Source organism: Mustela putorius, unplaced genomic scaffold (assembly GCF_011764305.1).
Source record: "Mustela putorius furo isolate JIRA1106 unplaced genomic scaffold, ASM1176430v1.1 tig00004191_pilon_pilon_pilon, whole genome shotgun sequence".
In the NCBI taxonomy this organism is placed as follows: Eukaryota; Metazoa; Chordata; class Mammalia; order Carnivora; family Mustelidae; genus Mustela; species Mustela putorius.
In genome coordinates, this window is record NW_025422307.1 from 304,227 (window position 1) to 331,820 (window position 27,594).

General features: G+C 43.6%; 1 protein-coding gene across 15 annotated transcripts in view; it reads right to left on the reverse strand.

The window, feature by feature from the left end:
- LOC123389915 (mitochondrial ornithine transporter 1-like) overlaps positions 1-21,716 on the reverse strand; it is a 280,730-nt gene extending 259,014 nt beyond the window's left edge. The window contains exons 1-6 of one of the 15 annotated variants that reach the window (XR_006604590.1): positions 21,367-21,630; positions 17,629-17,949; positions 16,375-16,543; positions 15,279-15,435; positions 9,179-9,246; positions 5,218-5,363 (exon numbers count right to left, since the gene is read on the reverse strand). Coding sequence is in view for 5 of the 15 variants with exons in the window: in XM_045072814.1 (XP_044928749.1) it covers positions 15,281-15,435; positions 16,375-16,543; positions 21,510-21,605 (420 nt within the window). In the remaining 10 variants the exon portion in view is untranslated. Of the gene's footprint in view, positions 1-5,217; positions 5,364-8,304; positions 8,366-8,882; positions 9,247-10,110; positions 10,171-10,216; positions 10,255-12,989; positions 15,436-16,374; positions 16,593-17,628; positions 17,950-21,366 lie in introns of those variants that run through there. The other 14 variants (XR_006604591.1, XR_006604588.1, XM_045072815.1 and 11 more) reach the window with 14 other exon arrangements.
- Positions 21,717-27,594: the final 5,878 nt, after the last annotated feature.

The window sequence follows — 27,594 nt, forward strand, 5'->3', positions numbered from 1 at the left end:
ATCTGTGATGTCCATCTGGTCCAGTGTGTCATTTAAGGCCTTTATATCCTTGCTGATCTTTTGCTTGGATGACCTGTCCATTTCAGTGAGGGGAGTGTTAAAGTCCCCTACTATCATTGTATTATTGTTGATGTGTTTCTTTGATTTTGTTATTAATTGGTTTATATAGTTGGCTGCTCCCACGTTGGGGGCATAGATATTTAAAATTGTTAAATCTTCTTGTTGGACAGACCCTTTGAGTATGATATAGTGTCCTTCCTCATCTCTTATTATAGTCTTTGGCTTAAAATCTAATTGATCTGATATAAGGATTGCCACTCCTGCTTTCTTCTGATGTCCATTAGCATGGTAAATTCTTTTCCACCCCCTCACTTTAAATCTGGAGGTGTCTTCGGGCTTAAAATGTGTTTCTTGGAGGCAACATATAGATGGGTTTTGTTTTTTTATCCATTCTGATACCCTGTGTCTTTTGACAGGGGCATTTAGCCCATTCACATTCAGGGTAACTATTGAGAGATATGAATTTAGTGCCATTGTATTGCCTGTAAGGTGACTGTTACTGTATATGGTCTCTGTTCCTTTCTGATCTACCATTGTAGGCTCTCTCTTTGCTTAGAGGACCCCTTTCAAGATTTCCTGTAGAGCTGGTTTGGTATTTGCAAATTCTTTCAGTTGTTGTTTGTCCTGGAAGCTTTTAATCTCTCCTTCTATTTTCAATGATAGCCTAGCTGGATATAGTATTCTTGGCTGCATGTTTTTCTCGTTTAGTGCTCTGAAAATATCATGCCAGCTCTTTCTGGCCTGCCAGGTCTCTGTGGATAAGTCAGCTGCCAATCTAATATTTTTACCATTGTATGTTACAGACTTCTTTTCCCGGGCTGCTTTCAGGATTTTCTCTTTGTCATTGAGACTTGTAAATTTTACTATTAGGTGACGGGGTGTGGGCCTATTCTTATTGATTTTGAGGGGCATTCTCTGAACCTCCTGAATTTTGATGCTCGTTCCCTTTGCCATATTGGGGAAATTCTCCCCAATAATTCTCTCCAGTATACCTTCTGCTCCCCTCTCACTTTCTTCTTCTTCTGGAATCCCAATTATTCTAATGTTGTTTCGTCTTATGGTGTCACTTATCTCTCGAATTCTCCCCTCGTGGTCCAGTAGCTGTTTGTCCCTCTTTTGATCAGCTTCTTTATTCTCTGTCATTTGGTCTTCTATATCACTAATTCTTTCTTCTGCCTCATTTATCCTAGCAGTGAGAGCCTCCATTTTTGATTGCACCTCATTAATAGCTTTTTTGATTTCACCTTGGTTAGATTTTAGTTCTTTTATTTCTCCAGAAAGGGCTTTTATATCTCTCGAGAGGGTTTCTCTAATATCTTCCATGCCTTTTTCGAGCCCGGCTAGAACCTTGAGAATTGTCATTCTGAACTCTAGATCTGACATATTACCGATGTCTGTATTGATTAGGTCCCTAGCCTTCAGTACTGCCTCTTGTTCTTTTTTTTGTGTTGAATTTTTACGTCTTGTCATTTTGTCCAGATAAGAGTAAATGAAGGGGCAAGTAAAATACTAAAAGGGTGGCAACAACCCCAGGAAAATATGCTTTAACCAAATTAGAAGAGATCCAAAATCGTGAGTGGGGAGAAAGGGGATAAAAAGAGGTTCAAAAAGGAAGAGAGAAAAAAGAAAAAAAAAAAAAAAAAAAAAAAAGAAAAGAATTTAAAAAAAAAAGAAAACACCTAAGAAAAATGTAAAAAAAAAAATATATATATATATTAGATAAACTAGTAAAAAATCGTTAAAAAAGAAAAAGGTAACAGTTAAAAAAAAAAAAATTTACCCGAAGGCGAGAAAAAAAAAAAAAAATGAAAAATAAAAAATTAAATTAACTGCAAGACTAAAAAAAATCACAGGAAAAAAGCCATGAGTTCCGTGCTTGGCTTTCTCCTCCTCTGGAATTCTGCTGCTCTCCTTGGTATTGAAACCGCACTCCTTGGTAGGTGAACTTGGTCTCGGCTGGATTTCTTGTTCATCTTCTGGGGGAGGGGCCTGTTGTAGTGATTCTCAAGTGTCTTTGCCCCAGGCGGAATTACACCGCCCTTACCCGGGGCCGGGGTGAGTAATCCGCTCGGGTTTGCTTTCAGGAGCTTTTGTTCCCTGAGCGCTTTCCGTAGAGTTCCAGAGGACGGGAATACAAATGGCGGCCTCCTGGTCTCCGGCCCGGAGGAGCCGAGAGCCCAGGGCCGCACTCCTCAGTGCGCCCTCAGAGAACAGCGCCCAGTTACTCCCGTCTGCCTGACCTCCGGCCGCGCTCCGAGCTCACCGAGCCTGCGACCGGTTCAAGGTAACACGGAGCTGCGAGCTTACTGTCAGCTCTGTCTCTGTAGCCGGCTTTCCCGTTCCAATACCCGCAAGCTCTGCGACACTCAGACACCCCCGATCCTTCTGTGACCCTGCGGGACCTGAGGCCACGCTGACCCCGCGTGGGCTTCACCCCGGTTTAGCCTCTGGAGCGATGTCCCTCAGCGGAACAGACTTTTAAAAGTCCTGATTTTGTGCGCGGTTGCTCCGCCGCTTGCCGGGAGCCGGCCCCTCCCCCCGGGGTCTATCTTCCCGTCGCTTTGGATTCACTTCTCCGCCGGTCCTACCTTTCAGAAAGTGGTTGATTTTCTGTTTCCAGAATTGCTGTTCTTCTCTTCGATCTGCCGATGGATTTTCAGGTGTTTGCAATCTTTAGATAAGCTATCTAGCTGATCTCCGGCTAGCTGAAGCAGTCTCAGCTTGCTACTTCTCCGCCATCTTGACTCCTCCCCCCCTATTTGTGGGTTTTTAAAAATCGTTAATTCTTTACTCCATCTGGATTTCATTTTAGTGTAAAGAATCTCATGAAATCTTGATGCATAGGAGTCTATTCCCCCATTCCAGCATTATACAGACTCAGAGTATTTATCTTTTTTATTTACGATTTCCTATGACAATTTAATCACTTAATCGTTTTGATGTTTTTTCTTTTTCTCAATATGAAGCTAGTAAACATTGCTCAGGTTACTATACTCATCAATTTTTAAACTTTGTTACAGTCATTTTGTTGTACAGAGACACAGGTTCAGTGTGTGTTTCAAATGGATAACATTGTTAGAAATACTGTATTTGTATGTGATAGTAACTGTACATTAGATCACTATTTATTGAAAAGTTATGTATATATGCATATTTGTGTGTGTGTGTGTGTGTGTGTATACACTTACATGCATATGTATTCATTTTAGAAAATATGCAAAGGTGATCCAAAAAAGTCTCCATATTGCCACCACTTAATTAAAATTTAATATGTGTTTGTTTTTATCATGCATATATAGACACACAATCATACCACACATTTTGCATTATTTATTCACTTAAATAGCACATAGGTTGACTGTAATATCCAGATCATGATCTAAAAAAACTATCTCTTTGGGCAGCTGGGTAGCTCAGTTGGTTGAGCCTGGGATTCTTGGTTCTGGCTCAGGTCATGATCTCAAGGTTGTGAGATGGAGGCCCACATCAGGCTCCATGCTAAGTGTGGAGTCTGCTAAAGATTCTCTCTCCCACCCCCCCCCCACTTCCTCTTACTCATGGTCTCTCTCTCTTTTTTCTAAAATAAATCAATCTTTTTAAAAAATTAAAAAATATAAATAACCTATCTATTCAAAAATAGATCTAGATAAGAATCATATATAACTATGAAATCATAATTTTCACATGTTTATGTAAGGCTAGCTAACTGTGGTAGCTTTAAGCAATGTGTTTTTATAGTAGACGTTATTCAGGTAGTCACACACAACATTGTGGACTATTTGAAAACTGTCAGTGGATAAGCTAGGACTTGGAATGTAGGTACTCTATTCCCTGAATCTCCCCTAAAAGGTGCTAAGTAAAGGACAAGTGAATAAAAGGTAATGACCATTCTGGCTTACTCCTAAGGAATAGCTTATATTGGTGCCATATGGATTTATGTAAGACATGTCTATTTTGTTCTAGGAAGTTGTGCGGTTCTTAGATACCAAACATCGAGAACACTATCAAGTCTACAATCTATGCAGTATATACATGGCCAGATATTTTGCTACTATTGATATGAAACAGATCACTACATATGATTCAGTCTTCACATCTCATTTAATCATAAGTATTTGGTGGGTGATGGGAAGTGAGTTTAAAAATCTCCATCTTGCATTGGTTCTGTTTTGTAGGGGAAAAAATATCTCAATGGTATAAATGCCCTGTCGGGGAGACAGGAAGCTTAAGTTGAGGCAGAGCCATTTTGGGTAGAATCTGCTCTAGTGGTGTTAGGTTTAGGGAAATACTTCTGTTTTCCCTGCTGGCTTGTGTTTTGAAGACAGACAATTCAAAAAATACATTTCCTAATTCACTAGGAGTGGGGTGTGAGGAGAGCAAAACCCAAATATGAAAAAAATCCAAATAGTCAATAAACAAGGGAAAATATGCTTAAAAACAAAACCTGTAGAAAAGAGATTATATCCCCACTTAGTATTGTCTTGTCTTTTCCTCTTCCTGTATATTAAACAGACATTTTCAGGAGGCAAGCATTCTGGTTGGCCACATTTACTTCTGCTCTGTGGTAATATATGGTAATATGATGAGTAACCTACTATAAAATTAAAAGTAAGGCCTGTTAAATTCAAATAAGTTGGGTTACTCAAGATGGACAAACCACTGCTATCTGTTTTTCAGACCCTTAATATTCTTAAAAGCAACAAGAGCCAGTAAGAAAGCTCCTTTTAATGCTGGATAAGGGGGACGCCTGGGTGGCTCAGTTGGTTAAGCATCTGCCTTTTGCTCAGGTCATGATCCTAGAGTCCTGGGATCGAGTCCCAAATCTGGCTCCCTGCTCAATGAGGAGCCTGTTTCTCTCTCTCCCTCTGCTACTACCCCTGCTTGTGCTCTTTGACAAATAAATAAAACCTTTAAAAAGTTAAGGTGGATAAGGCATTTATAATAAAAAGTAGAACTTCTTCATAACTTGATCAATTACTGTGTTTATTAGGCATAGCTATCTGACCTATGTATTATTTATTTTAGGTGAAAGAGCTTATAATCCTAAGTACTTCCATGACAGGGTCCAGCGAATCAAGATTGATGATCACAATGTCCCCAGTCTAAGGTAAATTTCATGCCAAGATGGCTGTCAAAAGAAAGCTAAACATACTGGACTTGATTTTTTGGATGAATTTTAATTCAACTAAAAATTTTACATTTGAAATCAGTGAGATGGTGGCATTCGCCAAGGAAGTGGATGAGTGGATGTCTCAAGATGACAAAAACATCGTAGTGATTCTCAAGATGACGAAAATATCGCACTGTAAGGGAGGCAAAGGTAAAAATCTTTTTCTTTTTCTAAATAAATATTTATATATTAAAGTACAAGAAGAAGGTACATACTGTTATTAGTATTAATAGTTAAAATTTTGGAAGGGGGGTCGCCTAGGTGGCACAATGGTTAAAGCACTGACTCCTGGTTTCAGCTAAGGTCCTGATCTCAGTGTGGGGAAATCAAGTCCTTCACCAGGCTCTGAACTCAGCACAGAGTCTGCTTAAGTTTCTCTCTTCCTCTGCCCTTCTGCTCCCCACCCTGCCCTCTCTCACTCTTTCTCTCAAATCTCTCAAATAAATGAATACATTTAAAAAAAAAATAGTGAACATTTTTTGATGTTTGCTTCAAGACTAAAGGAAGAGAAGGAAAGGAAGTGGGGGGTGGAAGGTGACTACTAAAGGGAAGAAAATAGGAATAACAAAGCTAAGAAAGATTGAGCATATTTTTTCTTGTTTATTGACTACTTGAGTTCATTTTTGATTTGAAAAAATATCTATGAAAATAAAAATGTTTAATTTTATTTTTTTAAAAGATTTTATTTATTTATTTGACAAAGATCACAAGTAGGCAGAGAGGCAGGCAAAGAGGGGGCTGGGGGAAGCAAGCTCCCCGCTGAGCAGAGAACCCAATGTGGGGCTTGATCCCAGGACCCTGGGATCAAGACCTGAGCCGAAGGCAGAAGCTTTAACCCACTGAGCCACCGAAGTGCCCCAAAAATGTTTAATTGTAAATACTGTCAGAGCACTTTTAAAAAAAATTTCTAATAAACATATGATGTGTTTTTATCCCCAGGGGTACAAGTCTGTAACTCGCCAGGTTTACACATTTCACAGCACTCATCATAGCACATACCCTCCCCAATGTCCATATCCCCACCACCCTATCCCATCCCCACTCCCCTCAGCAACTCTGTTTTTTGAGATTGAGTCTTTTATGGTTTGTCTCCCTCCTGATCCCATCTTCTTTCATTTTTTCTTTTCCTATCCCCCCAAACCCTCCATGTTGCATCTCCACTTCCTCATACCAGGGAGATCATATGATAGTTGTCTTTCTCTGACTGACTCACTTCGCTAAGCATAATACCCTCTAGTTCCACCCACAACGTCACAAATGGCAAGATTTCATTTCTTTTGATGGCTGCATAGTATTCCTTTATATATATATATATGTGTGTGTGTATGTATGTATATATATATATATATATATATATATATATATATACCACCTCTTCTTTATCCATTCATCTGTTGCTGGACATCTAGGTTCTTTCCATAGTTTGCCTATTGTGGACATTGCTGCCATAAACATTCAGGTGCACGTGCCCCTTTGGAGCACCACGTTTGTATCTTTAGGATATATACCCAGCAGCGCAATCGCTGGGTCATAGGGTAGCTCTATTTTCAGTTTTTTGAGGAACCTCCACACTGTTTTCCAGAGTGGCTGCACCAGCTTGCATTCCCACCAGCAGTGTAGGAGGGTTCCCCTTTCTCCGCAACCTCACCAGCATCTGTCATTTTTCTGACTTGTTAATTTTAGTCATTCTGACTGGTGTAAGGTGGTATCTCATTGTGGTTTTGATTTGTATTTCCCTGATGCTAAGTGATGTGGAATATTTTTTCATGTGTCTGTTGGCCATCTGGATGTCGTCTTTGCAGAAATGTCTATTCATGTCCTCTGCCCATTTCTTTTTTTTCTTTCTTTTTCTTTTTTTTTTTTTTTAAAGATTTTATTTATTTGAGAGAGAGACAGTGAGAGAGAGAGCATGAGTGAGGAGAAGGTCAGAGGGAGAAGCAGACTCCCCATGGAGCTGGGAGCCCGATGCGGGACTCGATCCCAGGACTCCGAGATCATGACCTGAGCCAAAGGCAGTCGTCCAACCAACTGAGCCACCCAGGCGTCCCTATTTTTTTATTTTTCATAAACATATTTTTATCCCCAGGGGTACAGGTCTGTAAATCACCAGGTTTACACCCTTCACAGCACTCACCATAGCACATAGCCTCCCCAATGTCCATAACCCCACCCCCCTTCCCCCAACTCCCCTCCCCCCAGCAACCCTCAGTTTGTTTTGTGAGATTAAGAGTCACTTATGGTTTGTCTCCCTCCCAATCCCATTTCTTGATTGGAGTATTTGTTCTTTGGCTGTTGAGTTTGCTAAGCTCTATAGATTTTTATACTAGCCCTTTATCTGATTTGTTGTTTGCAAATATCTTCTCCCATTCTGTCAGATGTCTTTTGATTTCGTGAACTGTTTCCTTTGCTGTGCAAAAGTTTTTGATCTTGATGAAGTCCCAAAAGTTCATTTATTCCCTTGCTTCCCTTGCCTTTGGTGATGTTCCTAGGAAGAAGTTGCTCTGGCTGAGGTCAAAGAGGTTGCTGCCTGTGTTCTCCTCAAGGATTTGGATGGATTCCTTTCTCACATGGAGGTCCTTCATCCATTTGGAGTCTATTTTCATGTGCGGTGTAAGGAAGAGGTCCAATTTTCCCAGCACCATTTGTCGAAGAGGCTGTCTTTTATCCATTGGACATTCTTTCCTGCTTTGTCGAAGATTAGTTGACCATAGAGTTGAGGGTCTATTTCTGGGCTCTCTGTTCTGTTCCATTGACCTATGTATCTGTTTTTGTGCCAGTACTGTACTGTCTTGATGATGTCAGCTTTGTAAGAGCTTGAAGTCCGGAATTGTGATGCCACCAACTTTGGCTTTCTTTTTCAGTATTCCTTTGGCTATTTGAGGTATTTTCTGGTTCCATATAAATTTTAAGATTATTTGTTCTATTTCATTGAAAAACATGGATGGGATTGCATTAAATGTGTAGATTTCTTTATGTAGCATAGACATTTTCCCAATATTTGTTCCTCTAATCCATGAGCATGGAACATTTTTCTATTTCTTTGGGACAGGGGTGAGGTTATGGACATTGGGGAGGGTATGTGCTTTGGTGAGTGCTGTTAAGTGTATAAACCTGGCGATTCACAGATCTGTACCCCTGGGGATAAAAATACATTGTATGTTAATAAAAAAAAATTAAAAAAAAAAGGCAAAAAGAAATTCATACCATACTAAAATGGAAGAAAAAAAAAAAACCACACACACACAAAAATGAGATCTTTCCTTTGAACATATACATAATTCATGTTAACAAAATTTTAAAAATACTATTTTATTATTTGACAGAGATCACAAGTAGGCAGAGAGGGAAGCAGAGAGAGAGGGGGAAGCAGGCTCCCTGCCGAACAGAGAGCCCGATGTGGGGCTCGATCCCAAGACCCTGAGATAATGACCTGAGCAGAAGGCAGAGGACTTAACCCACTGAGCCACCCAGGTGCCCCATGATTTTTTTTTTAAGCTGTCTTCACGGATGCTTACTGTGTCCTCTAACTTCTGCCCTAGATCTAGTTGTATCAGTCACCTTTAAACTAGCTAAAGCCTTCCTCGAGGATGCTTTCCTTTCTGGCCTAGAATGTGGTAGGTGGTAGGTCACCAGTAGACCACATCAGTCAGTCCACACACGGTGGACCTGCCCATTCGGAGTAACTGAGCAGACTCCTGCTACACTTGCAAGGGGAAGGATTTATCACCACACCTAGATCTGATTAGAATACGTCTCAGCTCCTATGACACAGTCCTATGGCATGGACTTTGAGGAAAAGGCCACAGTGGTTCTCAACAGTAACCCTATATTTTACATAATGAAGAATGGGGGACTTGAGGATTTCTTGGTTTCTATAAATTGAGGGCAGGAGTGCCATTCTGCCTTACACAGATCTTGGAGATTAAGCCATTTCTACTAGAGCCATACCTGTTATTTTGTACAAAAGATGTATGGAACCAAAAGGAAAATGGACACTTGTCATATTTAGGAAGATCCTAAAATTAAAAAAAAAAAAAAAAGTTAACTTTCATAGTAAAAATGATACTAAAAACTAATTCCAAAGAGATTAAAATTCCTCCTTTTCCCTCCTTTCTATATATGTTGAACAATTAGAGCCCTTAGACACACAGCACTTAACCTCTATAACCCTCGGCTCATGACACAAAGGAGCCTTTAAGAAATGGCTTTTTCTTGCCATTCCTATCAAAATTTAAGGAAATGTGTTTTTTTCTATATAAATTAAACAATAGTCCTCCAACCTAGTTTACATCGTGCTGACCAGAGACTGATGCCACTTTATGTCCAAAGACCTCATCCATTTCTACAAGCAGCAGTTACACTGATAGTTGACTGTCAGTATTAATGACAAGAATACCCACACATGAGAGAGTTTTCATCTCATGGCCCTTGAAAATCACAAAATTAAGAAACACTGCCCAGGCCAGTACTGCTTGTAGTGGAGCTCCTGCTTCGGACCACTGACTGAGCGAGTGTTCAGACCGGCTTCAGGGATCAAAGGGGAGCCCGTCTGGTATGGGAACCACCGAGGTCACTTGCTTCCACACACACATACCATTTCACTATTGAACAGATTTTCCCATAACGCGGAGCAAGCAGGGGGTGGAGGAGGGCACAAACTTTAACTTGATCAACACTGTTAGTTGTTGGCAGTTCTGCTTGATGATTTCAATAGGAAAACAAAGCCACTGAGGCTTAGAAATTCATGTAAAGAGTAACACTTGTACACTTTGTGACATCTCAGGAGAAGTTACACACTCATGTTCGGAGCAATGACAATGGCAAACATTCTCATTTTTCATAAGCTAAATATTAGATTAAAAATACTATTTAACGGGTACCTGGGAGGCTCAGTGGGTTAAGCCTCTGACTTCAGCTCAGGTCACGATCCCAGGGTCTGGGGATCCAGCCCCACATCTGGCTCTGTGCTCTCTGCTCGGCAGGGAGCCTGCTTCTCCCTCTCTCTCTGCCTGCCTCTCTGCCTACTTGTGGTCAAATAAATAAATAAAATCTTTTAAAAAAAAATCAATACTCTCCCATTTCAAAATAACTTTCTAGTGACTAAACTGGGAAATCTTTTTTTTTTTTTTTATTAACTGAAGATTATTCCAGAGAAACTTCTTCCCTATCTAAAAATTTGTTCCTGAGTCTGGAAGTTCTCTAGAATTCTAGTTCTCTAGTACTTGAAGGAGGACTGAGTTAGTGGGAATAGTAGAAATAACTGCTAAGGACTATGGGTCTTGCTTGTGGGGGACAAGAGCTCTCTTGCAGACTCTGCAGGGAAAAAGGTATCGGGGGTCAGCAATACAAACACAGCTCTGTCAGAGCCACGCCACTTATTTAGGCTTCGGTCTCCATGAGGGAGTTCCTTGGGACGCTGGGCTGCTGCAAGCTGTGGATACCACGGTGCGCGGAGATGGTGCGACCTCTCTGTGAACTGGCTAAGGGAGGACTCACCATGGTAGAGTGGACAGCTGAGGCAGAAGGAGCATTTCGGGAATTACAAACAGCCTTACTGACTGCCCCAACATTGACCATCCCAGATGTTACCAAGCCCTTCCACTTGTATGTGCCAACTGAGGCACAGGAGAGGGACTAAGACTAACCCTGGTTGGCCTTCTGTGCTTGAAACATGTTTCTTCTTTCCTAGGCTTTACCTTCCACGGAACCAACTGGATAATCCACATAAAAAAACCTGGAACATCTACCATGAGGACTTTGCAGTCGAGCTGTATTTTGATGAAGTGAGATACTAGAATACTGTTCTCCACCATCCCTGCCACACATTTAGGTCTCCTAACCCTCCTTCCTTGCATGTATACTTACAGTACATTTACATACACATTTTTGACACCTTAAGTATATACATTATAAAAGGTTAGTGGTCCTTTTTCTTTCCTGAAGGAGGTATGCCAGAGTTGAGAGAACTACTGTTCCTGGGGACTGTGTGCCAAAGTTAAGAGTTTAAAAGAACTTTCATATCAAAATAACATTTAAAATGATTCCTCACAATTTTGCGTGAGGTTTATTATGTATTATTGGGTAAGTAGTCCCTGCTTTCACATGTGTAATGTCAGATTAAAGAGGTCATTTCTAAGCTATTTAACAAACCTCCGACTGGCACCAGTACGAGGCTTGAGCCCATAGGACCGTTCCTATAAACAGTCCCGGCAGAGCTTGTGATACAAGCTTCAATTACACAGGCAGTCCTTGGAGGACAAGAGAATCTGGGTAAACATAAGCAGACGTTACAGTAGATTCTTTCTCTTTGTAACATCACCGTGAAGTCAAAGGAAATGTCTGCCTAGAGAAATCTAGATGATTTTAAAGTACAGCCCCTGACACAGACTCTGCTCCCAGCCAACTTCATTTAAATGTAGGGAACTCTGTGAAGATCATCTTTTCACTATAAACACTGGTTAGTCCAGTGTCCACAGGGAATCCTATTCTCTTCGTTGCTGGATGTTGTTTTATTCTAAGTACCTTAACGTCATTATGTATATGCTTATATATTTATATATTATATAAATAAAATGTCCTTATTTATGAACATGCCTGGATGCAGGTGCTCTTTTTCCCTCCAAATAGTCCTCAAAGGGTCTCAGCTACAGGTGCAAAAGCCCATCTAAAGGCTCTTTAGGAAAAGATCTGACTACATTACTTGCTATAATACGTGTTACAGAAACATAGTTTGTACTGTTCCCTTGAACATGCATGCAGCCATAAGCCAGAGGGGCAGACCAGGTGGCAGACTTAGGTAAATGGACAGGGGGCAGGGGTGGGGCGTAGATACTTAGCTGGCACTAAGGAGAAAACCCCAATTTTCAAGACTTGCTTTTTGAAAGAAGATTACAGTTAGGGTTCCTCTTCCCTAACCCTCCAAGATGCATCCAAATTCCTGGCCATTGAGTTGCTACACTCTTGTGCTTTTGCTCACATAAGGACAATTTACAGGCTTGCCTCCTTACAACCTGACATAAATACTTCCTTGAACAACTCGAGAATCTTACATCATGGTACATCAGAATGATACTGTTTTTTTTTTTTTTTTTTTTTTTTTTTAAATAGATCGGACTACCCTGGAATAGAATTATCCAAAACATAATAGGAAATTTAGCTACTTTAAAAAAATAGAACAGTTTCCTGCTACATCAACCCCATCCACACAACCAGGCAGAAGAAGAATGCTGCTGGTGGGCCAACTTGCACAGCTGCAGTATTCAGAAAGAGCAGCTGCTCACTGCCCCGACCCTCTGGGTTCTGGCGCGTGGGCTAGAGTTAGCACAGAGCCTCTGCAGAGAACAAAAAGCTTCAGGTAACCAGAGGTTTCACTCGAGGGGGACACTGTGCCAACAAGGACAGACACACACGGGACAGATGTTAGCAGAGTCAGCCTGCTTAAGAACACTGGTTTCGGAGAGAGCCCTTGCTGGTCTTGGAGCAGCACGGTATGATGAGGCTTGCCTAAGTGGGGACAAGAAGGGACCCTCTTCCACCAGGTGACCTGGAGTTTGTGGTGGTGGTTAGTGCATTCGTATGGCATAGCTAAATAAAATTACTTGGCTTGTTTCATTGCTTTGTAAAGTCACCCCCTATATACAATCCTGAAAATCCACGGACTGCCAGTACCAAATGTAAAAGGCTCCAACCCAATAAGAAACATGGCAGTTAGCGATCCTGAGATAAATGTAAACAAAGGGGTCACCCCAACATCACTCACTGTGGAGGACAAGTCCTCGGTTCTGTCCAGTTCCATCCAAAAGAGGACCTTGCCCATGAGCACTGTCCTTCAGGCACCAGACAGGGAACAAGGGCTTCTCTTGGCTTTGGCACTCTGCTCCCGGGAAGGGTCTCTGGTCGGTGGAGGCAGTGAGTGAGTGAGTGGGCCAAAGTGCATCAGCAGGCCAAAGAAGGTCCAAAGAAATAATCTGCAATCCTACCCAGGCCAGGACCCAGAGACAGAAGAGCAGGCCTGCTGGCGGTCATGGGCCTTCACAAAGCACAGCAGCAGGGCCCCCTCCCCTCAGCACCTCCCTCAACCCAAGGCCCAGCAGAGGGGGTGTTCTTTGGGAGAGAAGGGGAGCTGGCACAGGTGAGGGGCGTGCTGCTCTCACCACACCTCACAATGTGTCAGGGGCACAAGATGATCCCACCTAGGAAGTGAATGGCACTATTTTAACAGTAGAACATCTTGGGAAAGTCCAAGAGGCTTACTCCTAACTTAAATCGTGAACATGGAAGCCACACCAGTTTGCGGATATGTTCTCCTCTACAAAATCTACACAGATAGTTCAGTTGTCAAGCACCACAGAAAAACTGAACTTCAGCCACTTAGCACAGTGCATGTACAAAGGTTCTAAAAGAGAGCCTACATCTAGAGTAAGGAATCATTCATAGTCATCTTCATGAAACATGGTTACCTCAGAGTTTTTCTGGTGAGATCTGAGAATTAAACATGGAACCAAATGACGCCTTCTAACATGTAACCATGCAAGCTGCACGGACACATACAGGTTTATGCAAAGTCCCGAGGGAGCTATATTTAGCCTTTCAGATGCTGTGTAAGGCCGCAGCTCACCCTAAATGTCCCACCAAGGACAAGAGCAGCAACTGAGTTCGATTTCAGTACGATTATGGGCAGAAATTAATAGGATAAAATGGAGGCCCTTTTCACAAAGTTTAAGATTTAGAGAATAAGGGAAGACCAAAAAAATAGAACTCCTATGAAACCAAAATAATTCCCCATTGGTCTTGTACTCCGTGAAACCCTGAGATGAACTGTTGGGGTCACGTGCCTAAACCTGGATTTCGTTTCACCAAGACACTTCAGTAGGCTTCGAACTGACTCATCAGTCAGTATTCGTAGGCCAGAAAGAGCGCCCCATTGGCAGGGAACGCTCGGATCACTGTGGGTTTCAGTCCAGAATATAAGGCCGTTATTCCTAGAAGACAAGAAGTGATCAAAGACTGAGATGCCCCTTCTCAGAGAGACCCTGTAAAGCCGCAGAGCCCAGGGCTGGACACCGACAGATCCAGACAACACACAGAATGCCGACAAGGGACGGAAGGGCTTCTGTCCAGGTGTCCCTGGATGAACGGGAAGGATGGAGGCTCACAGCAACGAGGCCAGGCATCCAGTGTTCCAGCAAATCTTGGCGACGCTCAGGTACCACACACGAGTCCCGGACTCGCTCCTGGTATATGGACCGGGCAGAGCGAGGCCTCACCTGGGCAGAGAGAAGCAGCCCCAGAACACAGGAGGGCAGCAGCCTCACAGATTCATTCGGGAGGACAAGAACCGCAAGACACTGGGCCAAAAGCACAGTCCCGTGTCCACAGCTGGCACTGCCCAGACTGTTATGAAGATCCAAGTGGATGAGGGAGGCGTAGGGCTCTGCGCAACTATGAGGCTTTATGCAACTCTGGAGTATGAACTGAACCGTTTCCACACCCTGTGGCCGCGCTCTCGCAAAATCAAGTTCACATCCCGAGGTGGAAGATGTAGAGAGGATGCTGAAAGGACAGGTCTCTGCTCACCAGAGGCACGATCCGGGCGTTATACAAATACAAACATGTCCTAGGAAATCTTGATACTCCTACGTTAACTCTCAAAATTCAGAGCCAATCACCTTCAGGAAGTCTGAGCATTACGGACTTGCAGCACATTCTTTTAAATCCTTTAGTGGTTCTGTTAGAGATCCTTTTCTGATACTGTCTATACTCTATAGAACAAGGGGTGCTGACTTCCAAGCATTTGTCCCCTTAGGCACAATCTGGAGTTTTAAAGTTCCCTCCGGGCTATTTAGAACAAAGAATCCTGGCCCAGAAGCGAGGAACAAGGACAGCAAACATTCTGGAGAATGGAAGCAAGCTAAGGCAGGGGGGCTAGAAGAAGGACAGGGGGCAGGGGAAGAGAGCAACCACACACACGAGATCGACCTCCACGAGGGTTACAGCGAAATGACCGGTCTAGACATACCCACTCCATTTCTGCAATGAGCAGACTCACCTTCATTTTTCACAATGCTTATAAAGGTTCTGATAAATCCTGCCTGTTTTCCAGATGGAAAGTACATGAATTCTGGATTTGACGCAATCCACTGGGTATACAGCAAGCCAGAGGCAGATCCCAACAACTCCACCACTTAACATCAAAGGGACAGGACCTGGAGGAGGAAAGCAGCCAACAGCATTTTTGTCTCAAGGACAGCATTTCCAGAGGTCAAGGTGGTAGTGGGTGCAGGTAGATGCAAATAAAAATGCTGATACTTCGGGCACCTGTGGCTCAGTCAGTAAGGCATCTGCCTTCAGCTCAGGTCCTGATCTCAGGGATCGAGCCCCCTTTGGGCTCTGCTCAGAGGACACAAGGTCCCATGTGGCACTCTGGGTCTGCCCCTCATCACAGGACCAGATCAGTGCTGGCCACTGTGGCGCTGTGGCCCTCCTGGCCTGCCCTACGAAGGACTGGTCCACACAGAACAGGCCCCCAGCAACAGGGCAACCCGCCCCCCCACCCCATGGGAATGAGAACAGTGGCCACTGAAACACAGGTCATGTTTTTTCCAACCCTCTCAGTCTGCAGTATTTCATTATGTTAATGCCCCACAGCCCTGATTCTTCCTTTACCATGAAAGACAAAGTTGTCTTATTAAACACGACAGTTAAGCCTGGGACTTGCCGAACCCCAGAATAAGCCCAAAACACTGAAGTGATGTGTTTGAGAATTAACAAGTAATCATTCCTGCAAGCCAAACATTGACGTGATTGCGTCAGGCAGGTACACAGGACAAGCTAGAAAGAATGACACTTTTCAGTCCTCTGGAAACACACTCAAGATTTGTTACCAAGTTTTATGCTTAATGCAAAATGCTTTACAGGTGATTTCCCACAGGAAAGTAATTTCTATATTCTCCCCTAAAATGTTACTCCAGTAAAGAAGTCTGGGATGCACAGCTTCACCCCCGTGGCAAGGACATGAGTGCACCCAGAGGAAGGTGCCAAGGTCCTTTCCAAGCCTCCAGAAACCTCCGTGCCTAGCAGACCCCCACAGCCTCTGCAACAAGCAGGCCACTGTAGGGCGCGGCCTGGCCCAGCCAAATGCTTACCTAGCTCATCCTTCGATCTTCCTGATGCAAAAAACGACCTGCTCAGCTCGTAGCCGCCAAAGAAGAGGAAATAGCCGGGCACCTCTCGGGTAAGGTGCTGGAGAGGCCGTGGTAGAAGCCCAAGGGGCCGTCCTTCCTGAGGATGCCCTTCACCACGGACCAGACTGTGCTGCAGGGAGACAGGGAGCTGTGCTTAGGGCCAGGGAAATGGGGGGCTGGGGATGAGGCTGGCACTTCCATCCAGTGGCAGGCCTGGCTCAACCCTGGGCAGGCAGGGAATGGCTGATTCTAGAAACCCAGGGACCCAAATTCTGAAAATGAGGCTTCTACAGGGAGGAAATCTCAGAGAAGCACAGATCCTTTTATTTTAGGACAGCGGTTCTCACTTGAACTTTCCAACAGCTAGGAAATATCATTAAAGCGTGTATTCATAGAGAGCTGTGTGTGGCCACCGTGCCTCTGGCCAAGACTTCAGCAGACCACGCCAGAACCCCGTCTCAAATGGAACCATGTTCACATTTTCCAAGTGTGCCACTCAGCAAAGGAAGCCCTGAGAACATTCCTGGAGAAGGAGTATCCTGGATTTCTGGAAAATCAGAAAGACCTCCTCTGAGTGTGGACAAAACAATGATGGACCTGGACCAGGGCAACCATGGCAGGGCGGGTTCCTAGAGCTGCTTTTTCCTAGTTGCAAGGCTCACCATCACAGGCAAGGTCTATTTCATGGTACACAAGAAATAAGGGGAAAGTAGGTGCTACTGAGCCAACACTCCTGCCTGATGACCGTTTCTGCCCAAGGGTGGTTGGTGGAGGTGGTCTTCAGGAATCTGCCCACAGCTTACCCCTGTATAAAGGATTCCAGGAGCAGACCGGGACGCTCAGAACATGTACAAATAAAATCCAACGCACATTTGACAGGCAGAGAAAGAAAAGTCAGGGAAAGCCAGACAAGTTCTGATTTCTATATTGCTTGCATCCTCTTGCTCTCAATAAACAAATTCACTTTTTGGTTCATTGAAAAAAAAAAAAAAAAAAACCTGCATTCATACATTTTGGATATTATCCAAGATGTAAAAGAGCCAATACCCACTTTTGTTCAACAGTGAGTAAGAGAAATTACAATAAGGAGCTGTACAGCTCAGCAAGAATCAAATGCCCTCGTATTCGCCCACTCCTCTACCTCCTTCTGTGCCTACCCTCCTCTACCTTTCTTTCGAACGGGTGGGTATAGAAGGAATCTGTTCAAGTGCTTACGGTCTTTTCGCTTTGTGTTAGTGCAGTGAAGGAGTAAGGGAGTAGATGTTACTTGAAGGCAAGACAAAGGAAATTCTTAGAAACTCTACAGGGCAAGAAGCACCGAGGATTTAGTTCTTAGAAAGTAAGTAGGCAAGAACTTCTATTTCAGGCTGATCAGAGCCCTGGAACAGTAGTAATGCAGGATCCTTTCTGTCTAGACCCCTCTTCCTGACGGTGTGCGCCATGGCAGGCCTTCTCTGTCAGGAAAACAGCAGCAGAAACCACATCTTTGGTGTGTTTTATCTTCACAGTGCTCTCAGCAGGTGATTTCCCTTGGACCTGTGAAGAATCAAACCCCCCGGTGATCAAAAGCATTTCAGAAGGTTTTATCAGGCATCAGTCATTATCTAGGTCCTTCTTACAACTCAGCTCCCATTCTATAATGGGAATGTAACACAGTGATCCAACTCAACAGGACTGGCCTGCCTTCTGAACCAAGTCTTAACCCCAAGGTACCATATACCCCTGTGTAGGCCAGGAGTATATAGCCACACCTAAAATATTGTCAACCGATACTTACCTTTGTGCAAGGTGTCCATTCGCTTAAGTTTTTGGAACCAACAATTACTTTCCTTAAAACTACCTTAGGAAGGGGTGCCTGGGTGGCTCAATGGGTTAAAGCCTCTGCCTTCGGCTCAGGTCATGATCCCAGGGTCCTGGGATCGAGCCCCGCTTCAGGCTCTCTGCTTGGCGGGGAGCCTGCCTCCCTTCCTCTCTCTCTGCCTGCCTCTCTACCTGCTTGTGATCTCTCTCTGTCAAATAAATAAATAAAATCTTTAAAAAAAAAAAAAAGAATACCTAATGTACCTGAAGTCACACCACTACCATGTGGCAATGCTAGGATTCAGACCTGGCTCTGCCTGACTGCAAAATCCAGCTCCTTTTATTAGTCATAGTCATAGCGACACGCACGGAATGTATCCCCCATGCCTAAGCCTCTATGCAGAAGCCACCACCCCAAAGACACACCATCACGATACTTCGGCGTATCTGCCACTAAGCTTCATAAAGCGAGGTTCTGGGGCCATCCCTGCATGCCCCAAATCCACCCTGGAACAACCCCATGTACAAAGTAACTGTTGCAGATGAAAGCCCAGAATAAATCTTTAACCAAAAAGCTGCTCATTGCAAAAAAGATTTCCCAGTTCCGCTGACGACCTCCTGACCTCGGGCCCAGAGGGCAGCGGGAGCGAGGACGGGGGAGGAGGGCGTGAAGGAGGGGTCAGCAAGCTCCAGGGCTGGAGGTAAAATGGCTACACCGGGAATCTAAACGGAGAAGCAAATGCACGAAACACAAGCATTCATTTCACCACAGGAGGGTCTGGTACAAGCAGCCACAGTCACCAGCAGGGCTGTGAAAGCGAGGTCCCATCAGAGTTCAAAAATACGGGGAAAAGTCTGAGAGATTAACTGTCAGGAATTCTCTTGAGCGTTCACAAGGGTCAGAAAATAAGATCCCTTCCAGCCCCAGAGTGTTCGGTCACAAGAGCTCTGCTGGCACCCGGGACTGGGCAGGAAGAGTGAGCTGCTCACAGGACGATTGGCTCCCTGACTCTCACCTGTCAAGCCAGCAGCCTGAGTCACCTAACCACCAGGACGCCACACCCCCGTGAAGCGACCACTCCCCGGCTACAGAGATCCTCTTCCAAGCTTTCCCCAAACCGTGAGCAAAAGCCTAACAGACCGAGCACATGCACTTCATTTCCCTCGGGTACCCTTTGTCAATTTGCTGACCAGCAGCCAGAACGGCCAGGTTTGCGGGAACAAAGATGGCATCGATCGGTGTGGAAGCCCTTCAGCCTAAGAATCAGGGGCCCGAGTATGAGCACGCTGTTCTAGTGCAACAGCAAGGCCAAAGCACACCTGCAGTGGACTTTGAGTCCTCTCCCCTACCTGGGCGCCCAGTGAGGCGCGCGGGGCCCCAGGATGCACCTGCAGGAGAGGCGTTAGACCCAGAACTGAAACCGCAGCAGGCACAGGATGGGATTTGGTAAGAATCGGCTGCTTATCTCCCATTCAACAAACCTGTACCTGAACCCTCCTGCTGTGTTAGGACCCCATGTGGACAAAGGTCAGAGGAGAACTCTACTCGGGGTGGCATTCAAGCCAAGGACATGCAAATATTTACGGTATCATTGCTGAAATTCACGGCAGGCTCTTCCAAGCAGTGCTTTCCTTTCATTGCCTCTACTGACCACGCCTTCCTCTAGACCTGACCCCTACCACAGTCTAGAGTCCCGACTCTGGTCTTACGGCAAGAGTTCTGGACGGGGACTCGGAAGACACAGCTCTGGGTCCTGTGCTCAGTTATGAGCTCAAGTAATAGGATCCTAAGCCAGTATCTGCAAGTTGGAGTCCCCATCTTTAAAAAAAACAGCAGGGAGAGCTCTGCTGCTCTCATAGGATCATGAGGAGGGATGAACAAAACAGGACAGGTGTGGGTGCCCCAGCTCCATCAACTCTAAGGTGGCCATTCCCTGCCAGGTAATAAGCAAACACTGTTGTGTGGGATGAAGACGCAGCTCCCTCCTACCTCACCAGGATGGGAGAGGAGGGTACGGGGTGAGACCACATGAAACAGAATGGCTTCTGGGCTGTGTAGGACTTCCTCCAGGACCTCATGTGGCTGCTTCCTACCTCCATCTTCTCCATAAGGCATCCTCCTCTGGGAATGTCGCAGGGGACCTAAATGTCCCATCTTGTCCCAGAGAAAGTGTCTCCCTCTAGCAGGAAGAGTGACAGTCGCTACAGTGTTCTGTCAGTCTCTAGCATGAGATCTCACACTCTCCTGGTTTCTCTCCTGCTTATTGCTTTACTTCCTTTTCCTCTTCATGACACTTCTGTGCCAGAAGGTTCTGGAAACCATAACAGCCCTCTATAGATGCTATCTCCCTGGGTGATTCCACCCAGTCCCATGCCTTTAAAAAACACGTTCCATCCGTGAAGAAAAAAACCCTGCTTACAAAAGGGCACATCTTTGAGATCACTAGGCGTCTCCAGAGAACACTTCTGTACAGAAGGGGCCTACAGTCAGGTGGGACCAGAGTTGCAAATGGGTTTCCAGTTCCTACCGAAACAACCCATACGGCTATCTGCCCAACCATTATCCTGATACAATTTTCAATGATTTAAAATAAATCAACGTTCAAAAAAGGGAGGGCTACACATGCCAGTGGTTCCTGAATCCTCTATGGTCTCTGTGTAAATAAATATGCAAGGGAGGACGCGGCACAAGCCGAAGTCTGATGTTTGGGCAGACTTGGCCAAAGAGTCAGTCCATCCGCATCTTCACAGACGCTTCCAGCTCCTCCTAAAATTCCAAGTTGCTCTCCAGCCTGTCTGGCTCAGGCAGCTTCTTCCAGTCCTCTGCACTCTGATGAAGGGGAACCCAAAGCTTGGCTCACAAGTTGCACCTGTGGCTCCCGTCTAGCCCTGGTGCCCACAAGAGAAGCAGTACCACCAGGGCATCTGAAAAGCATCTTCCTGAAGAACAGCAGCACGTAAGGGCACCTCCTTATTTACAGTGCATTACTGACCAGCCTTCTGCAAGTTTTACATGACAACTTCACAATCAGAAACAATGTGGTTATTTTAAAAAAGGAAACACTCTTCCCATAAGGTATCATACAAATTTTGACTGGGCAACAACGTTTTCTTTCTAAACAAAGGAAGAAAGTGTTAGTACCCACAACTCACCTCAGCCTGGCCTGCTTCTCCAATCCAACCACCTCCTACACTACCTGTTGGCAGAAGCTGTAGCACATGAAGAGGACCGAGTTCTCGGTGATGTTGGCGATCAGCCCTGGGCTGGTCCCCTTGTAGAGGCCGCAGAAGCCCACCTGGGAGTAGGTCTTGAGGCAGCAATCAGTGAGGCCCCGGTATAGGTCAGGGAACATCTGCATCTTCACTTTCAAGGTGTCAAAGAGCTGCCCCATCAGGCACCTGGATAGCTCAGGTCATGATCCCAGAGTCTTCGGTCGAGCCCCTCATTGGGCTCCTGCTCAGTGGGGAGACTGCTTCTCCCTCTCCCTCTGTCTGCTGATCCCCCTGCTTATGCTCAGTAAATAGATAAAATCTAAAGGAAAAATAAAGTAAAAGAAAAAAAATTTGAACCAATTACTAATAATGACATTGAATCAGTAATCAAAAAAAAAAAAAAAAAAAAACAAAAACCTCCCAACAAACGAAATTGGACTAGATGGATTCACAAGTGAATTCTATGAAACATAAAGGAGAGTTAATCCCTATCCTTCAAACAGCATTCCCAAAAAAGAAAACTTCCAAATTCATTCTAGGAGGCCAGCACTATTTTGACCTCAAAAGTGAAGACAGTACAAAAAAAAATTACAAGCTAACTTGTCTGATGAACACAGTTGCAAAAATCCCCCTCAATAAAATAACAGCGAATGGCATTCAACAATACAGGAAAAAAAATCCTTCAGCAAGATCAAACAGGCTTTATTCCAGGGATGCAAGGGTGGTTTCAATATTCTGAAATTGATCAGTGGAATGCACCAATTAGCAAGAGGACAAAAGCCATAAACATCTCAAATACAGAGAAGCATCTGACAAAGTACACCATGAAATGGATGGATTTCAGCAGAGTAGGTTTAGAGGGAACACACCTCAGCATAATAAACCCACAGCTAACATCACACTCAATGGGGAAAAGCAGACAGTTCTCCCTCTATGATTAGAGACAAGACAGAGATGTCCATATTCACCACTTATTTAACATGATACTAGAAGTCCTAGCCACAGCAATCACACGAGAAATACAAGGCATTCATGCTGCTGCTGCCCCTCAGAACAATTTGTTACTTAAACTGTAACCCCAGGAGGATTTTACTAGTTACCAAGCACATTTAGATATGGCCTTAAGAAATACATATACTGACAACAGGTCTTTGGGGAGAAGGACGATATAGGACCACGAAGCTGGGCAGCTGGGGATGCCCGGCTCGCTCAGGGCGGAAGGCTGCCCCTTCATGGAAGCCAGGCAGTCGGGAACACCAGGCCCGCCCAGGGCTGAATGCTGCCTGCTTCAGGGAAGCAGAGCACCCGGGAAAGCCCAGTCAGCTCAGGGGGGAATGAAAAGGCCTGCTTCCCTTATCAGTTGTCACTCCTTTCTCTTCCCAGAAGAGCCCATTGTTAGTTAGAGGAGTCCTATGAATGTGCTTGTTAACTATAAACTTTATCCTCCTTCTTGCTAGTCTGCAAGACAAGATTAACCTTTGACCTTCATCAATCCTGTTGGCTATTATTTTCTATCCAATAAAAGTGAGACTGTGGAGTTGCTCGGGGCAGCAGTCCTTTTGGACCATTGTCCCCTGCTCCCAGTCTTTTGCAGCTGACTCCTTTGTGCCTAATTCTTCTCTCCTCACCAACTGGAAGCAGCACATTCAAATTGGTGAGGAAGAAGTTATGCTGTCACTATCTGCACAGGACATAATAATACATACAGAAAACCTTAGGGGCACCTGGGTGGCTCAGCTGGTTAAGCATCCAACTCTTGCTATCAGCTCAGGTCTTACGCTCATGGTCATGAATTCAAGCACCTCATTGTTTACCACAGTGGACATGAAGTCTACTTTAAATAAAGAAAACTTCACAAAAAAAGAACTTCACAAAAAGAAGACTTCACAAACAACAACAACAACAAAAACAGAAAGTATCAGAACTGATAAATGAAGATGGTGCCTGGGTGCCTCAGTCATTAAGCATCTGCCTTCGGCTCAGGTCATGACCCCAGGGTCCCTGGATCCAGACCCATATCAGGCTCTTTGCTCGGCAGGGAAGCCTGCTTCCTCCCCTCCCATTCCCCTGCTGTGTTCTGTCTCTTGCCACATGTCTCTCTCTGTCAAATAAATAAATACTGATAAATGAAGTAATTTGGAGGATTCAAAATATACAGAAATCTGCTGCATTTCTTTTACACTAATAACAAAGTAGCAGAAAAAGAAATTAAGACAATCCCACTTATAATTGCAACAAAAAGAATAAAAGACTTGGGAATAAACTTAACCAAGGAGGTAAAAGACCTGTTTTCTGCAACTTATACAGCAATGATAAAGAGATTGAAGACAGCACAAATGGAACATTGTACCATGATTATGAATTGGAAGAACAAACATTGTTAAAATGTCCATGTTACCCAAAGCAAATCAATGGATTCAGAGCAATCCCTACCAAAATACCACCAGCATTTTTCAAAGAATAGACAAATAATCCTAAAATTTGAATGGAAGTACAAATGTTCTTGAGTAGCCAAAGCAATCTTGAGAACAACATAGAGGTATTGCAATCCCAGATGTCTAGATATACTACAAAGCCTTTGGCACGCGTGCAGGCGAGCGTGTGTATGTGTCCTCCGGCTGGATCCCTTTTTGAGGCACTGAGACACAGTTGTGCTGAAGACAAATACTGCTCTGCAAATAACTTCCTTATAGATGAAGACTCTCACTGGATGATATGTATATATAGATGTATATAATATTTTTTAGTTTGGGAGAGTTTAGCAGGCCGGAAAAAACAAAAATTACTCTTTAGAAAAATAAAATACTTCTGTTTTGAATACTTATCAACAGTGTCTCATGTACAGTCAGAAATCGCTAGACATGGCATGCCTGGTTGGCTGTCAGAAGAGCATGCAACTCTGGATCCCAGGGTTGGGAGTTCAAGCCCTACATTGGGAAAAAAGATTGCTTAAAAGTAAAATCTTGAGAGAAAGAAAGGAAGGAAGGAATTACTAGACTTTCACAAAGAAATAGGAAAATATCACCATAGGGAAAGAATTCGGTTGACAGAAACTGACCAGAAGATGGCTCAGATATTAGACTGAAAATGCAGAGACATGTCAATAGTTATCATATAAGTTCTGGTAAGCAGAATAGCATTTATGTACAAATTTGAGTACTCCCATGAGGAATCACCTGACACCCATCAGGAATCACCATAGTTTGAAGAAAAAAACACACAAAATTCTGCCAAAAAAGGTGCCAACACCTAACAAAGAAACAGGTAATATAAGAGAAGAAAATTTTAGAAGAAGTGAATTAATAAATTCAAAGAGATAAAAGAGGGGATTAGAAATATTAAAGATTATCATCCAGCTGTCTTGGAAATAAAGAAACTCCATAGATGCTCTGAATAGCAGAAGAGACATACTTGAAGAGACAAGGAATGATCTAGAAGATCAACTTGAAGAATGTTCTAAGATTACAAATGCAAAGGGCCAAAGAGATAATAAAGAAAGATCCAGATATAGAGGAGAGAGCCAGAAGCTCCAACATCCATTTGACAGGAATTCCTGGAAAAGATAATAAAGGGAAGGGAGCAGAGAGGAAATAATTTAAGAATGGAAGAAAACGTCCCAGAGCTAAAGAAAGATTCAAGTCTTTTTTTTCTAAGATTTTATTTATTTAGAGAGAGAGAGAGAGAAAGAATGCATGAGAGGGGGGAGGGTCAGAGAGAGAAGAAGACCATGCTCTGAGCAGGGAGCGGGACGTGGGACTGGATCCCAGGACTCCAGGATCATGACTTGAGCCAAAGGCAGTTGCTTCGTAACCAACTGAGCCACCCTGTGCCAAGGAAAAATTCAAGTCTTGAGACTGTCAGTTGCTTACCAAGTACTCAGTTAAGATTGATGAATAAAGACTCCTAGGAATCTGGGAATTCCACGGATAAAAAAAAATCATAAAGTCTTCCAGAAAGAGGAGTGGTGAACTACAAAAGGACAAGAATCAGACTGACAGCAGACTTACTGGACACTTATGGATGCTAGAAGGAAATGGGGCAGTAACATAAAATTTGCTGCAGGGAAAACATTTAAACCTCGAATCCAAACAAATCCAGTGGCCAAAGTGGCATTTTATTTTGAAGGTAAAACAAAGACATTTTTTGATATGAAAGAATTCACAGTTCGTTTCTTTGCATACCTCTTGAAAGAATCACTGGAGGATATACTTTAGCAATCTAGGGTGACTATATAAACACATACACACAATGTAGGATTATCTTTCTCCCACATCAAAAAAGGAAAACAGGAAAATAAAATGCCACATTTCTACTCAGGAAGATGAAACAGGTAAACAGTGCTCTTGGGGCATATAGGAAAAGAAGGTTACGCGGTACTACCTAAATGTTGGTAAAGTTACAGAGTGTGTGTTAAAAATGAATTTTAATCGTTGTGGTAGCTGAGGATATTAAGTATAGATTTCTAAACTACTGGGGGATCACTTCTTGTTCCTTTTGCTAAAGATCGAGTGTAAACTACTGGGGAGAGGGAGGGAAGGGAATGCATCCTTAGGACAATAGACAGGAAGAGATGGGGTGGGAAAGTACCAGAAAAAAACAGGAAAAAATGTGGCAAGAAATGTTAAAATGAGAAAGGCAAAAGTTGAGCTCTTATCAAGAGAAAGGTAAACTTTATCATTACTATTGATGTGAATCTTGAATCTTTCTTAATTAAAACCTTTTCCTTCCAAAAAAAAATAAACACTACAAAGCAGTCGTAATCAAAACAGTACAGTAGTAGCCACAGAAAGAGACACATAACATCAAAAGAACAGACCAGAGGCCCAGAAATAAAACTCACACTGAGCACCTGGGTGTCTCAGTTTGTGGGGTTGGGTGATTGCCTTCAGCTCAGGTTATGGTCTCCCGGGGTCCCCTGGATCGAGTCCCATATCAGGCTTCCTCTGTTCTGCGGGGAAGCTGCTTCACCCTCTCCTTGCCACTGCCCCCTGGTTTTTGTCGTTCTCTCTCTGTCAAATAAATAAGATTTGTTTTTCTTTTAAGATTTTAATCCATTCATTTCACAGTGGACAGAGATCACACAGTAGGCAGAGAAGCAGGCAGAGAGAGAGGAGGAAACAGGCTTGACACTGAACAGAGAGCCGGATGCTGCGCATTCAATCCCCAGGACCCCCGGAACCATGACCCAAGCGGAAAAGCTTTAACCCACTGGAGCAACCCACTGAAGCCCCATGCGCCCCAAATAGAATAAAATCTTAAAAAAAAAAAAAAAAACGTTTTCAGGGGTTGCCTGGCAGGCGCTCAGTAGAGGTTAATCCTCTGCCTTTGGCTCAGGGTCATGAAACCAGGGGCCTGGGATCCAAGCCCCGCAATCAGGCTCTCTGCCAGTGGGAGCCTGCCTCCCTCTTTCTCTACCTGCCTCTTCTGCCCTACTTGTGATCTCTGTCAAAAAATAAATAAAAAAGCTTTAAAAATAAATAAATAAAAGTTTCAGGAAAAAACCCACACTTACAGGGTCAATTACTCCACCAAAAGAAGAAGAAGCCAAGAAGCCAATGCCAATGGTGACAAAAGACATGTCTCCTCTCTCAAATGGTATTGGGGCAAGAAAAACTGAAATCTAAATACCAAATGAATGAAACTTTTTTTTCACCATCCACAATTATAAACTCAAAATGGATTAAAGTCCTTAATGTGAGATCAGAACTGGAAACAATAAAAATTGCATAAAACTGAACATAAAACAAACATAAAACTAAAAGAAAACATAGGCAGTAGGACTTCTGACACGGGCCTAGACAATGTTTTTCTAGATAGGTCTCTTGAAGTGAGGGAAAAAAAAAAAGCCAAAACTCTTGGGACTACACTAAAATAAAAACGCTTCTGCAGAGTGTGAATGAAAAACCATCAACAAAACAAAAAGACAACCCTACGGAATGGGATGGGGATAGTTCCAAATGATGCATTCAGGAGACAATATTTGCAGATGATGCATTCGGACCAGGGGTTAATATTCCCAAAAATATCTAAAGAAATTCTGAAGTCAAACATCAAAAAAAGTAGCAACACTAACAACAAATATTAAAACTTTCTGATTTTAAAATGGGCAGATGACCTGAATAGACATTTTTCCAAAGAACACATCCAAAGGGACAGGAGAATCATGAA